This window comes from Pteropus alecto, unplaced genomic scaffold, assembly GCF_000325575.1.
Source record: "Pteropus alecto unplaced genomic scaffold, ASM32557v1 scaffold39, whole genome shotgun sequence".
Classification (NCBI taxonomy): domain Eukaryota; kingdom Metazoa; phylum Chordata; class Mammalia; order Chiroptera; family Pteropodidae; genus Pteropus; species Pteropus alecto.
Window position 1 is genome coordinate 10,629,506 of NW_006443568.1, and position 14,524 is coordinate 10,644,029.

Here is a 14,524-nt window from a genome sequence, read left to right on the forward strand (position 1 = left end):
TTTTTCTGCTTCTGTACATGTTTTCCCTCTGAGGGTTAGGACTCTGATTTTAAGATAATTTGGCTCACTATCGTGGACACATTGCAGTTAGGATGGACCTCACCCCACATTTGGTTTAGGTACCTAAACTGATGATGCCACACACACATCAAGAGGATGTGAAAAGGTTTATTACTCGTAAAATGAGGCTTTCTGGGGACAGCAGGCAGGCTTTCTAATCTGGTCCAACCATGGCTTGAGAGAGCTTGGAAAGGACACTGGCTTGGGGTTTATTGTGGTTAGGGGGTAGGGCTGTAGTAAGGGCAGGGGTTTGAACCTTTAACTGGTCCCAAAGGAAGGAGCAACCTGGCTTTCTCATCGGCTTACCCAGTCAGGGGACGGAAAAGGAAGAGAGAAGGGTGAGGCTTAAAAGCTGTCAGACTCCAAAAACTGGAGTCAGATTCTATTACACTCACAGAGTAGCGTTTGTAATCGGCCTGCTGTGCAAATAGATGCTCCCTACAGAGTCAGTAACGTGGACCTTCCCCCACAGAAAACTGAACTTACCCTCGTCTCGCATGGTGCCATGAAAAGTGAGAGAGCCCCGCTCTGGGACTTCCCTGCCTCTCTGGGTCTTTCTGGCGCTTCGGCGATATGTGATTCTGGGCAGGAGATGACTGAGAACTCTCACTCTGTCCCCAGCCTGGCTCTTCTTCCAGGTTGCTCCAGATGGTTTCGTGTCCCTTCCTGCTTGACAAAAACGTCTTTCCTGTCAGATCCTTCCTCTTCCTTGGAACAATTCATTTCCGCCATGTGACCAAATTTCACTAGTTTAAGAGCTGGAGAGGGGAAAACCCAATAAATTACCAAGAGGGAAAGAAAGTAAAGCAGGAAATACTTTTTCAAAAATCCAGTTTCAGCTCTATCTCTTGTCAAAAGGCAAGTTTCTCTTCTATTTTAAAATAAAATGTTAATATACATCTCAGTGTTTCCTGCATTTGTTAATTCTTTGTTTTGTGCTAATTTTTATTTTATTTCTGTTGTTTAGGTTATACTGCTGCATATCCAACACAATCTTCCATTCCTTTTAAATATCAGTCTTCGATAATTCCAGAATCAGAAAAAAAAGGATTTAATAGTCAAGCCAAACGATTCTATCATAAAAAGGTAATGACCTTGTCTTAGAGATTCTTTATTTTTGGTCTGGATTTTACCCTCCGGAGACTGACATGCCAGTCTCTGGCTAATAGTGCTTGTGTCCCTCTGACCAGTAGAGGGCAGTGTCATCCAAGGAGCCACAGCAATTGAAAAGATTAAATCCACAAGAAAGTATGTCCGGGTTTATGATGTTACACAGAATCAAAAAAAAAAAAAAAGAAAAAAATTTTAAGAAAAAAGTATTTTAAAAATCATTATAGAAATAAAACATTCAAAAATCCCAGGAGGTATAAGTAAAAGGTAAAAATCTTTTCCTCCTCTTCCCCCAGCCTCATTCCTTATATGAAAGGAAATAACAAGACTTTCTTCAAATAATATAAGAAAAATAGGAGTCTAATAAATGTAAAATTACCTTAAAAAACAAACTTAAACCCCTCTCTTTTTAAGATTTCTTTTAACAATATGTTATTGCTGTTCTTGTATTTCCCCCATCCTCACTTTCTCCTTCAAATATCTGTGTCTCTTTTCCTCTTTGATCTGGAAAGTTCCTTTTGGCTCCTGATCCCACGGGTCCTCACCTAACCCTTGAGATTTCAATTGTTAAGTCTCAGGGATCTGACTTTCTCTTCTCTCACCAGCAGGGGGCCGAAACAACTCGCAAACGTTTTTTAGAGTTTTCATTAAAATCTTCATTCCTTTATTCATTTAACCGAGACCTTTAGAATAACATTCTTTTGGAGGAATCATCATCTCAGTTACCTTTTGCTACATTCTAAAAATGTTTTTCATCTTACCACCTTGCCAGGATGGTGGACTAGGTACTGAATGCAGGAGAGTCAGGAAGGAGTTAGGGGGCCTTGGCAAGCCCCTTTGCCCCTCGGCCTGTTCTTTCTTTGTAAACAAGAATGCCCAACTAGAGAATGTTTAAGTTCCCTCCACTTCTGATATTTTAGGATTCTAAGAAAGCAAATAATAAAGAATATAGTATGTGTGTATACACACACACACACACATGCATTTTTTAAATTATTCGTAGGTTTTCCCCAAAGATAATAAATAAGATATTTGCTTAGGAGTTTTCTCTTTTCTCTCTTGAGTTTCTCTATGTTTTAACTGTTCATCTGTCTCTTTGTCTCTTTTTTTGGGTTTGGTTTCTCATTTGTCAATTTAATGATGACATGTTGTCCATTTCTAGGATATTTGCAGTCCAGGCTCCAATGAAAAATAATAGCAATCACCATTTACTGATCCCTACTATGCATGAAAACATTTTTAGACCATATCTCTAATCCTCAGAACAATGCTAAAAGGAAAGGTTTGTTATCTTAATAGAAGAGAGTTAGGGAAGTTAAATGACCCACCCAAGGACACACAACGCAGGGTTTGGCACATAAGAGGCCCTACATATTTGCTCAATCAAGGTTGAGAGAATTAGACCTCAAACCCAGGTCTAGTCACTCCAAAGCCTCATGCTCTTTCTACACACTGTACCACACCTCCCTTGTGACCCACAAAGCCACATGAAAGTCAGAGAGTGTGTTTCTGAAAAGGACTTAGCAAAACAGACCAAGTTCAAGATAGGGGAAGATGTCAAGTAATGTACGTAAGGTTCCATTCTACATGATCCAATTCTGAAGATGCAAATCCAGAAACAAAATGGGCTGGCTTTTAAAGTTATGGTCTTAAACTGCTATTGCTTTTCAGAAAATTTTCGGCTAAAGGAACCAAGATGGCAGCTGGCCACAGCTGTAGGCAGTGTCAGATACAGAAATAGCTCAGAAATTTGATTCTTACTTTTCAAATGTGTTTGTGTTGGTTTGACAAGGTGAAAGCTTTCACCGAAGTATTTGAAAGCATTTTGTAAATAAGTATGGAATTTTGTGGAAAGTGCATGGAATTCATAAATCAGGTTTCCTGTGTTCTGCTCTGTTACTAGCTGTGTGCCTTTAGTCACCTGACTTTTCTGGGTTTCAGTTTTTTCATCTGAAACATAAAATTTGGGCTATATAACTTTGTTAGGTTCTTCCGGCTATAAAAACGGAAAAAAATTTCTTATTCTGTCTGTGCTCATTGTTCTCTCTCTCTCTCTCTCTCTCTCTTTTTTTTGAAGAAAATGGGCATTGAGAAGTTAAGGACCTTGTTTAGCATCACCCAATAATTTAGTGAGGTCATACAAATTAAAAACAGATCTTAAAACTCTAGTGTATCACCACCCTTCTTAAAACATTACTCATACACACCCTGTGCCTGATCTCATAACTTGGTTGTGGCCTCACATTTAATTCTGTGACCCACTTAGCACATCTTCAATACAGAGCCCTGGTGCTCTTTGAAATGTACACTTACCTTATCGGTCTAACTTTGTAGGGAGACATCAGGGCCTCTTGCCCAGCTCGCATTCCCCGTGAGAATCTGACTGCTGGGCACGAGGAATCCCTTGCAGAGCTCGGTGTCTGGGCTGGCGATTCTGGCTGCTAGAGATAAAGTCTGCTTCCCCGAACAGTTCACAGTTATTTACAAGTGTGCTGGTGACTCGCGTACATGAAGAGACATGCCTAGGCTGGGACAGAGCAAAGCCCCGCAGCCTGATGGACATTTTCTTCCCCTGCCTCTCTGTTTCTGTCCCCATGTCACCCTGAATCGTGGTCGCTGTTGTCCAAGCTGCATAACACTAAGGATACCCACTTAATCTATTTGCATCTCTGTTTCCTCATCTTAACAATAAGTGTGTTATAATCGATAGGCCCTTTCCACAGGTTATTGTTTCATGATTCTAAACCTGACTGGTTTAGAATCAAATGATCAAGGCTCCAATGAAATAATGATGGCATTTGGGCACCACATCCTCTGATGGGCGCAATTTAAAAGTACACGTTAATTTCGTATATCGTCTGACAGTAAATCTGCCCTGTCAAATGGTGAGAAGGCCAGTGTTTAATTTCTGGCGAAATTGTACGAAGTTAATACTGTTTACTTATTAACTTGATAAGGCACTAGACCAGAGGTATATTACACGTCAGGAGTATTTAAATAGAAAGACGCTCGGCTTGCATAGATCACCACATTTGTTCAAGGGGATAACTACCCCAAGTGTGCATTCGGCTGCGTGTTTGAACCTCAGGAGGGTCTGCCCCACCTCCCTGCTCTGGAAGCCTGACTTCTGCATGTTATTCACCAGCACCCATCCTAAGGGATCTGCAGGACACATTTCTGGAAATAGCAGACACTTGGCTGGTACTGACAGCCTGCCAGGCACCCCACAAAGACCTTTGCATTTATTAATTCATTTAATCCCCCATAATAACCCTGTGAGCTAAGTCCCATCATTATCCTATGTTTCAGATAATGACCCTGAGACACAGAGAGAGTTAAGTAACTTGTGCAGCCAGGGTCAGGCAGAGCGAGGACAAACCCAGGCAGCAGCTCCTGGTTCCCACACACCGTGTCCTGGCATCTCCCCTGGGTGGAAGCAAGCACACCCTCCTCTGAACTCTCAAAGCCGGTCTTATGCCCCTGACCACCTTCTGCGTGGCATGATGCAAGTGGGTGTGCACATCTCATCTCCACCTGCCCGAGAACTCCTTGGGCATCAATTACTGCTGTCCTTTCTCAACCCCGAAGTCTCTCAAAAATGGATCGTATGAATGACCCCAACTCAAGTCTGTGCATTTCTCATTGAGTCACAGGAACGCATCCCATCCACGTGGCAGCTGGGACTTGTGAGCTGCTGGCAGGTTGTGCCTGTATCCTCGTGCCTTAGCACAGGCCCTGGCCCAGAGTAGGTTTCAATGTATGTTGGCGGAATTGAGTTTTCGCCCACATGCCGTTTGGGATTACAAGGGGCTGCTAATAAGCTGACACCAGATTTAAGAGAGTGGAGGGCTCTGCAAAAGAGGACTGTGGCGCTCTCAGAGACAAGGCTGATATAACGAAGACTTTGAAAAGTCTGTTTGCCTTCTCCTGTCTGACTTTGTTTCCAACATGGCCAGGCCAGCAATAGGCAGAGAACTGGTTCCCGTTTTCACCTGCCGAGGTGACCGGTGTCCCAGCTGCCCTTCCTTTCCTCACATTTACTCTTTACCTGGGCCACTAAGAAACACTCGCCTCAAGAGAACTCATCCTAGTTTTCCTGGGTGCTCTCTTCAAGGCCATTTCATTTCTGACAGCCTCCCCAATTCCGAACAAAAAAAAAATGATGTTTTCTTGCTTGAAGTATGCTGGCTGCCTCTCCCTTTTCTACTGTGATCAGAGGCGTGGAAACTTTGAAGCCACAAAATAGTGTATGGACTTGGGGTTGGGGGATGGGCAAAGGGAGGGGGAGAAAGCAGGAAGAAGGAAGGGTGTCTTTTAAGGGGCAAATCTCAGAGTCGTAGACAGTTTGAACCAGAAGATTTTCAGTGGCATGTTGTCCAAGACCTTAAGACTAGAGGCATTTGTAAAAGAAAATTTTTTCCTCAGGACCCCCAAATTCCTGTGTGGTTTTGCCAACAGATTAAGCACAGGACAGGGCTCTGTTTCTAGCAGGCATATACCTCTAGCCTTTAGCAAATTCCTAGTTGTCATTTGTCTTGGGCACTCCTGAGAAATGGCAGCTAGCCATCCCCAAAATAGACCAAAGCAAGGTGGAACATCTTTGAAGAATCAAATGGCAGCCCTAGTGTGGTCTTTAGCTAATGATCCAACAGAGACCACATTTTCCAAGCCAGGAAATGGTTCGACAAATCATTGATTTGTCAAACCTGAAAATATTAATTGGACAGAATCTATAAAATCAGGACTAGAAAATCCAGGCTGTGTGCAGATGTAATTGGCTCCAGACTGTGGGGTATTAAGCCCTCCCATAATCTATGGAGATTTTTGGGGTGAAGAGGTAAATGCCCTGCTCCCACTCTTCCCCTCCTCCTCCTCATTACCTCTCTAAACCTATCCCAAGGTCAAGTGAATGTAGATCTGTGTCCCATCCTTGGCACATGCAGAGGGACTTTAATACTTCAAAAGAGCTCTCAAAGTCCATTTCAAATGTCACTCAGATGTGTGTTAGGTGGGGATGGCAGCACATCAGCCAGTCATCCCTTGCTCGGTCCCACCCCTCCCCCACCCCTCTGCTGTAACCCCTCTATGAGCATTGACTCATTTAATCCTCACACTGTGAGGCAGGCACAGGAGACAATAGGCACAGCATCAGGCACTGTGCTTCGGTGGAGCACTCAACAGGCAGTCAGCAGAGTTCTCTTTCCTCCTCTGTCCCCATACCAACTATCGTTTGTTTGGTTGGTTGTTTTTTGCCATCTGGGATGGCCTCCGTCAAGAAATCCAGGGATGGCTAAATTCACACACCCGTTGCAACTTGGATTCTGGACTGTGCTCTGAGAGGCCTCAGTCATCCAAGTTATACAACATTAGTCACATGAACTGTTATCCCAGAGTAGAAAGGTCTAAACATTTCTCTCCAAGTAGCTCAGAAACCTACTTGGGTGTCACGGTGAAGGTAGCGAGCAGTGTTCTGGTAAACCAGTTCTCCCCTCCACAAAGAAAAGCTCTGATTTACAGCATCGGCCAGTTTCAGTGATGTAAGACTCCGATTTCTGAATTTTTAACAGTCACCCTCACAAGCTGCCACTGGCCAGCTCCAGCATTCATTAAGAACAAACAGCAGCACCCTCTCCCTCCAAGCTAAGAGGGACAGTCCTTTTCTTATTTGGCCTGGACTCAAACCAGTTTGCAATGTGGCAGAATTAAAACATGATTAAGGGCCAGTAGGGTTGCCAGATTTAGCAAATAAAAACACAAGGTTCCTAGTTAATTTAGAATTTCAGATAAGTTAAAAAAAAAAAATACTATTTTAGTGTAAGTATGTCCCAAATAGTGCACGAGACATACTTATACTAAAATAACTTTTTGTTGTTTATTAGAAATTAATATCGAACTGGGTAGGGTGGGATGGAGCAGCCTTGCAGGTACTGTATTTATTTGGCCACGCTAGCTCCTCAGACTCCTATAGGTGCCCAGAAAATTCTTGTGAACCGATGGCGGTATTGAGAGCGTGCCAACAGACTGGGAGTTAGAGATGTGAGTCTTCATTCTTTAAAAGTAGAGGAGTCACGGTTACATTTTCTGCTTTAGCTTTCCCTTAACTTAGGGACTTTGGAAGCTAAAAGTCACCTGAAGACATTTTGTCCAACACTTTCGATTTACAAATGAGGAAATTTAGGTAGAGAGAGGTGACTGGCCCAAGGTCACCTACCTCGTAGCAGCACTGAGAACAAGGATGCCTGATTCGTAACCCAGTGGAATTTTTTTTCCTTCTTTTATCGTACACATTCTCATTTGAGAGTTAGTGTGGTTTAGTGCTGAAGAGTAGACTCTGCACTCAGACTGCTGGGGTTCAGATTCTCGATCTGACAGTTATCAGCTCTGTGACCTTGGGCTTTATCTCTTTTGGCCCTGTCTTCTCATCTTTAAGATGGGGATTAAATGAGTTAGTGCATGCAGAGTACTCAGAACAGTGCCCGGCACACGGTGACCACTAAATAAATAAACGCTGGCCCTGTAAACAGCCCCCTAGAACAATGTCTTTCTTGTTTCCCTGTAGCCCCTCGAATCTGCCCCCACACAGCAGGGTTCTTCTGAACTCTTCACCTGGGGTGCCCATACACCTGGCTGTGCCTCACTCTCTTTGGCGGTCAGCTCCCACTCTGTCTCACCTGGGGTGCCCATACACCTGGTTGTGCTGCATCTCTCTTGGCCTGCCTCACTCTCTTTGGCGGTCAGCTCCCACTCTGTTCACCAGGGTTCACCACCTACAAAGCAGGATTCAGCTCCCCTGCCCCCACCTGCAAGGCTCAATGTATTCACTGCATTTAAAATTCGGCACAGAAAAACTCGTTAATAACATCAATGACCCTACCCTTTATATTAAACCATAATAATCACACACAGCTCGAGCCATACTGAAAAGTCCTTGAAGGCCCTGATGATACCTTAAGCTTTCTTTCTGCACTGAGGAAGGCAGTAGGAATGGTGGAGGCAGGATGAGCCCGGGTGGCAGAAGGTAGCGAGAGCAAATCGGGTTGCCTGGGTTTCGATCTGGGCTTCATCATTTAATAACAGAGACCCATTGTCTCTGGGACTCACTTAAAGTGGACCTGACAGCACCCTCACGGCAAAGGGCTTGTGTGCACTATGAGCTTAGCACCAAGGACAGGCTCCGCCGCTCGTAACATGGAAGGCAAGTTCATCTCCACGTGCCTCAGTGTCTCCATCTATTGAATGGGGGCAGTAATCCCTTCCTCACTGGGAGATTCAATGAGACAAGCTTTGAAAAACTTTTGGCACCCAGTAAACTCTGAAGGCAGTGGAGCATCTTTATCCTTTCATGCTTCTTGCTCGGCCAACTATTTACTTCCCCTTGGTAACCAGCATGAGAAATGAGATGAGAGTCTAATGATCTGCAACGGCAGAAACGAGCTCAGAAATCAAGCTTTTGTTGATTCCTCTCTTACACTCCTGCATCATTTAGCACTTGAGCCCCATGAACCTGCCTCTTTTTGTCTGAGAGTTAGAAATGGTCTTGTTTAGGATGAAGGTTGTTTTTGTTTCATTTTGCTTTATAAACAGAAACACTCCCTGATTTCTCTTCTGAAAGGCTGAGGAGGAAGCTGAGTCAGGTGGGGTGCGGCTAATGTGAAATCGGTCACACTTCCCTCCCCGTGGGCTCGGCAAACCCAGTCAGTGTACACCGACTTGCACATCAGCCACGCTCAGTATCCCATTTTATGCTCCTTTCTGTAATGGCATGCAAAAGACAATAGCATTCTTCCGGAATGCAGTACAGCACAGTGGAAAGAGCAAGGGTGTTGGGGGGTCCCAGACCTAGGTTGGAATCCCAGCCCCAGTCCTTGGAAACTGAGACAGTGACTTGGAAGGTTAGGAGATGGCGGAGCCAGGCTGTCATCCATGAAGTGGCGGTGGTGTCTGTCCTGGAGTATTATGACGAGGCTTAGTGTTATTGGATGTAAAGCTTGTGGACAAGCACAATGGAATTGAATATATCCTGATGATGCCACATGCTCTTCCTTTTCAGGATGATAGCCCTGGTCCTGGCTTCTACAACGTCATTCACCAATCTCCAGTGTCCAACAGTGTCTCGTTGTCCAAGAAAGGGACATGCACTTTTCCCTCTATGGTGAGAACTCCTTCCCTTGAGTATGGGCATTAACTGATCAGTAATTTCCTTCATTCATTGTATATATTCGACCTCTGGTCCCTTCTCTCCAAAGGCTTATGGTTTTAATTAGGAGAGTTAACTGCCTCCTCAAATTTCATTTGGGTAAATCGGAGCCTGTGTCTTTAATTTTTTCCCCCAGCGCTACACATTGCCAGAGTGACAAGAGGAGCTAGACAAATGTTCAGGACCTGATCCTCCAAAACCAATTTTGTCATCACGGAGTGGACTAAGCAAATGTCTTTCCGAGATTTTTGGGCATACTAGGAAAAAAGTCACTATTACACCTCTCACCCTGATATGATGTTTTATACTGCTTAGTCTAATCGAGTTCTTCAAATTGTTGAGAAATATGATGGGACCAAAAAGAAAGCAGCCAGAGGGCCTGAAATTTAGTGATCGGCCTCCTTTTCTCCTTTCTCGTCTTTGTAAGATTTGAGTCTTTATCTTTGTTCAGGTCTCTGACAGTCAAGCAGCTGCATGAAGTGTCAGTGTCCTGGACCAGGCTTGGGCAAGGATAGTCTTCATTTGAATATTTATACATCAGCAAGAAAAAAATAGATACAGCAAGGGAAGAGGGTCAGACTTGGGTAAGACTAGCTGAGGCAAGAAAGTGAAAAAGACAGCATTAACAAAACACAGATGCCACCGGTCCCTTTAAAGGTTACAATAATCTCTTGCAAAAATGTAATATGATGCCTGACACTAGAATCGACTTTTATTATTTTAAACCGCATAAAGAGACCGTGTAAGACACATTGAATACAGGCACTTATTGGAATTTGAGTTTGGTGGAATCGAATACTCAGAAAGCAAACTGACTCTGGAGCCAGCTCTCCAATAGCAAAAAAATGTGGAGGCTGCACAGGCCCCCAGTGAGTTCACAGAATGACCACGCTTCTACCTCTTTTTCTGTCCCAACCCCTGCGAGTACACAGACTCAACAGCAATCAGAGAAAGAAATGCCTGTCTCACGATGTCCTGGCATAGGGGATGAGACTTAAGACCTCGTCCTGACTCAGCCGTGGATTCCCGATGTGACCTCGAGCACGTCACCCTTCTGTGTCCTGATTGCCTCTTACAGTGCAGACTCCCTGGAGGCGATGGCACATTAACGTTGCAATGAGTGAAAAACTCTTTGAAATTGCAGGGCATTATAAACATGTTAATTGTGATGATTGTTACCAATGAGTCACAAAACAACATTTCCTGCAACACCTAAGTTTTCTCTCCGAGAACTTCTTTGCCATATAGTGGCACTGCCCATTCCCACTTGGTGCCAAAGAAGTGGGCTAAATCAGAGCACATGCACAATGCTAGGCCCCGCTTGCAGTAACTTTGCAAATGATAAGGCTGGGCTGTCTGCAGAAGGGTCCCAAGGGAAGACCTGAGTATTAACAGAATCTAATTGCACCTCTCAGGTCTTTAAAAACTTCAGGCTAAACCCAAAAGAAGGCAGATATTGAGTTGTTCAGGCTTCCTCTCCTCTCTCTGATGGATATGAGAATTTATGTTTCTGTTTATAAACACTCCAGTTTCTATACCCCTGGGCAGGAGCCTTAACTGGTTGATGAAGATCTGTCAGGAGGTTCCCACATCTTACCAGTTCCTTTCTGAATTGGTTGCAAATTTCATACCTCTACCCTGCTGTCACTGACTTTCACATTTAGCACCTTTTCCATTTCCGGATCTGAAGACTCTGAGAGAATTAAAAGTAGCCCTCAGAGAAATGCCTTACTGACATTGGTGTGACCAGAAAGGGGGTGACTGTGGGTGAGGCTAACCAAAAAACTCTTCGGGTCTATAAATTTGAGGAACTTCCTGATGACTGTTGAAACAGCTACACCCAACCCTTTGAGACCTGTCATCTCTCTAAGTCCAAATTATATAAAGAGCTTCATTAATGTATTCTAAACCTTTGTTCCAGAATTATTCACAGGAGTGACTAGTTAAATGAGGCAGGTGGGAGGAGACTTTGGTGGCCTTTCTGTGTTTTCATGGTGGCAGGGGTGGTTCTGGAAAAGTTAGTATGTGCTAGAGGGAGGTTCATAAATGCCAGCATGTGGTCAGATTGGAGACCACAGGCCTGGCAATTAAAAGAAAGCCAAGGAGCGGGAAGGGTTGGCGAGCGAGTATAACTTCAATTATACCCTGAGACAAATCCTACTGTAATGCTTTATGAAACTTTGCCTCTAATTGGAATTTTTTAGAACAATTCTTCCCAAAATGTATGAATAGGTTTTCTAGGCCAAAAAGATTCTATGAGCGAGTAAGTTTAAGAAAGGCCAGTTAAACAAAGTCAGAGAGGTTTTTATTATTATTATTATTATTGCAGACCTTCTCAGAGCATTTAATATGCCAATGTATATTATAAATCTTCAAAATAGGAACATGGCATGAGACTTCTCAAAATTATTGGACTCTGAAACTCTCTCCCTGCTGCCACCACCACCAATACGATCCTATCTTATAGAACTGGTATGCCAAGGGGCACACATTGGGAGATAGTGCTTTAGAAAAACATGCTTGCTCACTCCGTTGGATGACTCAAGACAGGCATGCTACAAATGGCACCACTGAGGAAAGTTTAACTTCACCTCCCTTCTTACATGGGAGTTAAAAAGAAAGAGCAAGGGTGCGCCTATACCATTGGGCAAAGGAGATATAGGTTAGTGATTCTGCTTGAACTAAAACCTTCCATCGTCATTTATCATCTGCTCATCTTGTAAATGACAACGTGTATTGCTATTACTTCTCTCTACCCATTCCCCCTCAGAATTGGATGTCTGATCCATATCACTAGTGGAGGTAGACTGCCTGGGTGAGAATGTTGGTTCCACCACTTGACTAGTTGAGGAAGTTCAGTTTCCTCATCTATAAGGTGGGGATAGTCATAATATCCACTACTCAGGGTTGTCCCAAGGATTAAATGCTACAACCCATGAAAAATAGTCAGTTAATTATTGTCCAAAATGCGTAGGCAAAGTGAGTACAAGGCTGGGGTAACTTTACTTCTGAGAACATCGATGAATCCTTACAATTTGGAGAAAGCAGAGTTGGGACTCAAACCCAGTTAGAAGTCTGAACACCTGAGATTCTGGTCTAGAACTCTCCTACTTCTGGTGGCACATCCACCCACAAACTACAGTGGTCTATAAACCAGGTGTTGAGAACCATTGCCACAGGTATAGAGCGAGGAGATGGATGGGGTGCTAATGCTTTCCCACAGCCTCACCCACTTTTTGTGCTTGTATAGTTATTGACCCTTATCAAGGTGAGAAAGATTTTAACTATAAATAATGAGAAATATTTGGTTTTATCAGACTCCAATACTTGCCATGCTATCCTAGGGTTAAGTGATGTTATCATCTAGTTTCTATGGCTTTTGTCCCTTTTCATTTGGCAAACATTGATTCTGTTTTGTTTTGTTTTGTTTTTTAACTGAAAATAGTTTATCGTGCCCTCCTGGAAGGACTAGGATTGGTTCTGTTGAAATAGCAAAAATATTGTAGAGTTTTATGAAATGAGTAATTTAGGTGGTGACTAGGAGACATGGTGGACAGCAAGCCCTTTGGAGTCTTGTCCCTTGAAGACGTTCAAAGCAAACTTGTTATTTAGGCCATTCATATCATTTAACCTTAGAAACAAGATGCGAGGTTTCATTCCGAGTAGAAGAAGAAAGTCTAAAGCTTCCCATCATATAAATTACCCAACAGCTGATGATGAGTCAAGTGTAAGTGGCCTGCAACAGGATTGGGTGGACATGCATTTATGGCAAAATTATTTTTGCCAAGTTTCTAAACATAAGATGAGTAATTTGAGTTGGTTTACAGAGGTTAAAACAGGTCTGAACTTGTGTGTTCTAAGCGCGAATCCTCAAAGCCTGAGGTCAGTTTATCGTGGTTACCTGCTAGAGCTTCACCTTTTATGAAATGCTTCAGGCCTGGTGCTGGGCGCCATCTTTTTGACATCTGTCCTTCAGAGCCACGGAGTATGTGACAATGCTGATTCCTTTGGCTTTCTCCTCACAGTGTGCCCGAATGGACACCATCATTTCTAAATATCCTGCAGCTACTGCATACACTCTCCCATCACGTTTTGTTTCAAAGAAAGACTTCAGTAATTCCTGTTCCAGCATGTTCCAGTTGCCAAGCTTTGCGAAAGTTCTCAAATTTGAAACTCCTGCTCCAAACCATTATAATGTAAGAACATTGCCTATGCTTGCTAAATATATATTGAATGAAGGGTTTACTAAAATGTAAGAAAAGAATGGGGGAGCTGTGGGAGCTAGCATCTTAATGCAATTGGTAAACCACTTAGCATTTGTTGAGTACCCAGTGGGTACTTGAGGCTTTGCAAGACTCTTACAGGGTATTCCCAGAGCCCAGAGGAAAATGCGGGCAACAGAGAAGCCACTATGGAGCAGTGGGAAGACCACTGCCCTGGAAAATACTTATCGTAGTCACTCCTATCACGTGACTCTTCTGGGACAGTTTTCTCATCTGTAACAATGAATATATTATTTACCGCTTTATCTGCAGACACTGTTCATTTACTTTTTAGGTTCTTATAGAAAATAAATTTCTGTCTTTTCGTATCAGGAGATTTGTTTAACAGAAGTACTCTGCCAATTATTACTTTGTAGTCACTGAGGCAGAACGATGTAATGAATGGTTAAGAGATGGAGCTAGGTTCAAATCTCCACTCTGCCACTTTCCAACTGTGTGGCTTTGGGCAAGTCCCTCAACCTTTCAGGACTCGGTTTGTTCATCTGTAAAATGGGGGTACGTATCTACTTCGTAATGTAAGGACAAATATTAAATGAGGTAATCTACGCTGAGTGCTTAGCACAACATCCGGCACACAAGGACTCCACAGTCCATGGAGATCTGCCTTTGGGGAGATCACCTCACCTCTTGAGCCTCAGTTGTAAAATAGAATTAATTATACTTGCCCTACGGGATCAATGTAAGAAGCAAATGAGACAATGAATATCAAAGCACTCTGAAACGCATAAGACATGAGTTGTACATAAGGTATTAATATCGTTAGGCCATATTTCAAAATACTTTAGTCTCAGACACTTCGTTTACATTTTATTTTTCTTTTAATATTCACAAATAAAATATTTATTTTTCTGACTACAAACATCCTTTGAGCCCA

At 43.2% G+C, this 14,524-nt stretch overlaps 1 protein-coding gene across 1 annotated transcript in view; it reads left to right on the plus strand.

Moving 5' to 3' along the window:
- STPG1 (sperm tail PG-rich repeat containing 1) overlaps nt 1-14,524 on the plus strand; it is a 34,565-nt gene that overhangs the window by 2,742 nt on the left and 17,299 nt on the right. Inside the window, exons 2-4 of the mRNA XM_025041457.1 lie at nt 1,028-1,146; nt 9,221-9,322; nt 13,393-13,563. Coding sequence (XP_024897225.1) covers nt 1,028-1,146; nt 9,221-9,322; nt 13,393-13,563 — 392 coding nt within the window. The remainder of the gene's footprint in view (nt 1-1,027; nt 1,147-9,220; nt 9,323-13,392; nt 13,564-14,524) is intronic.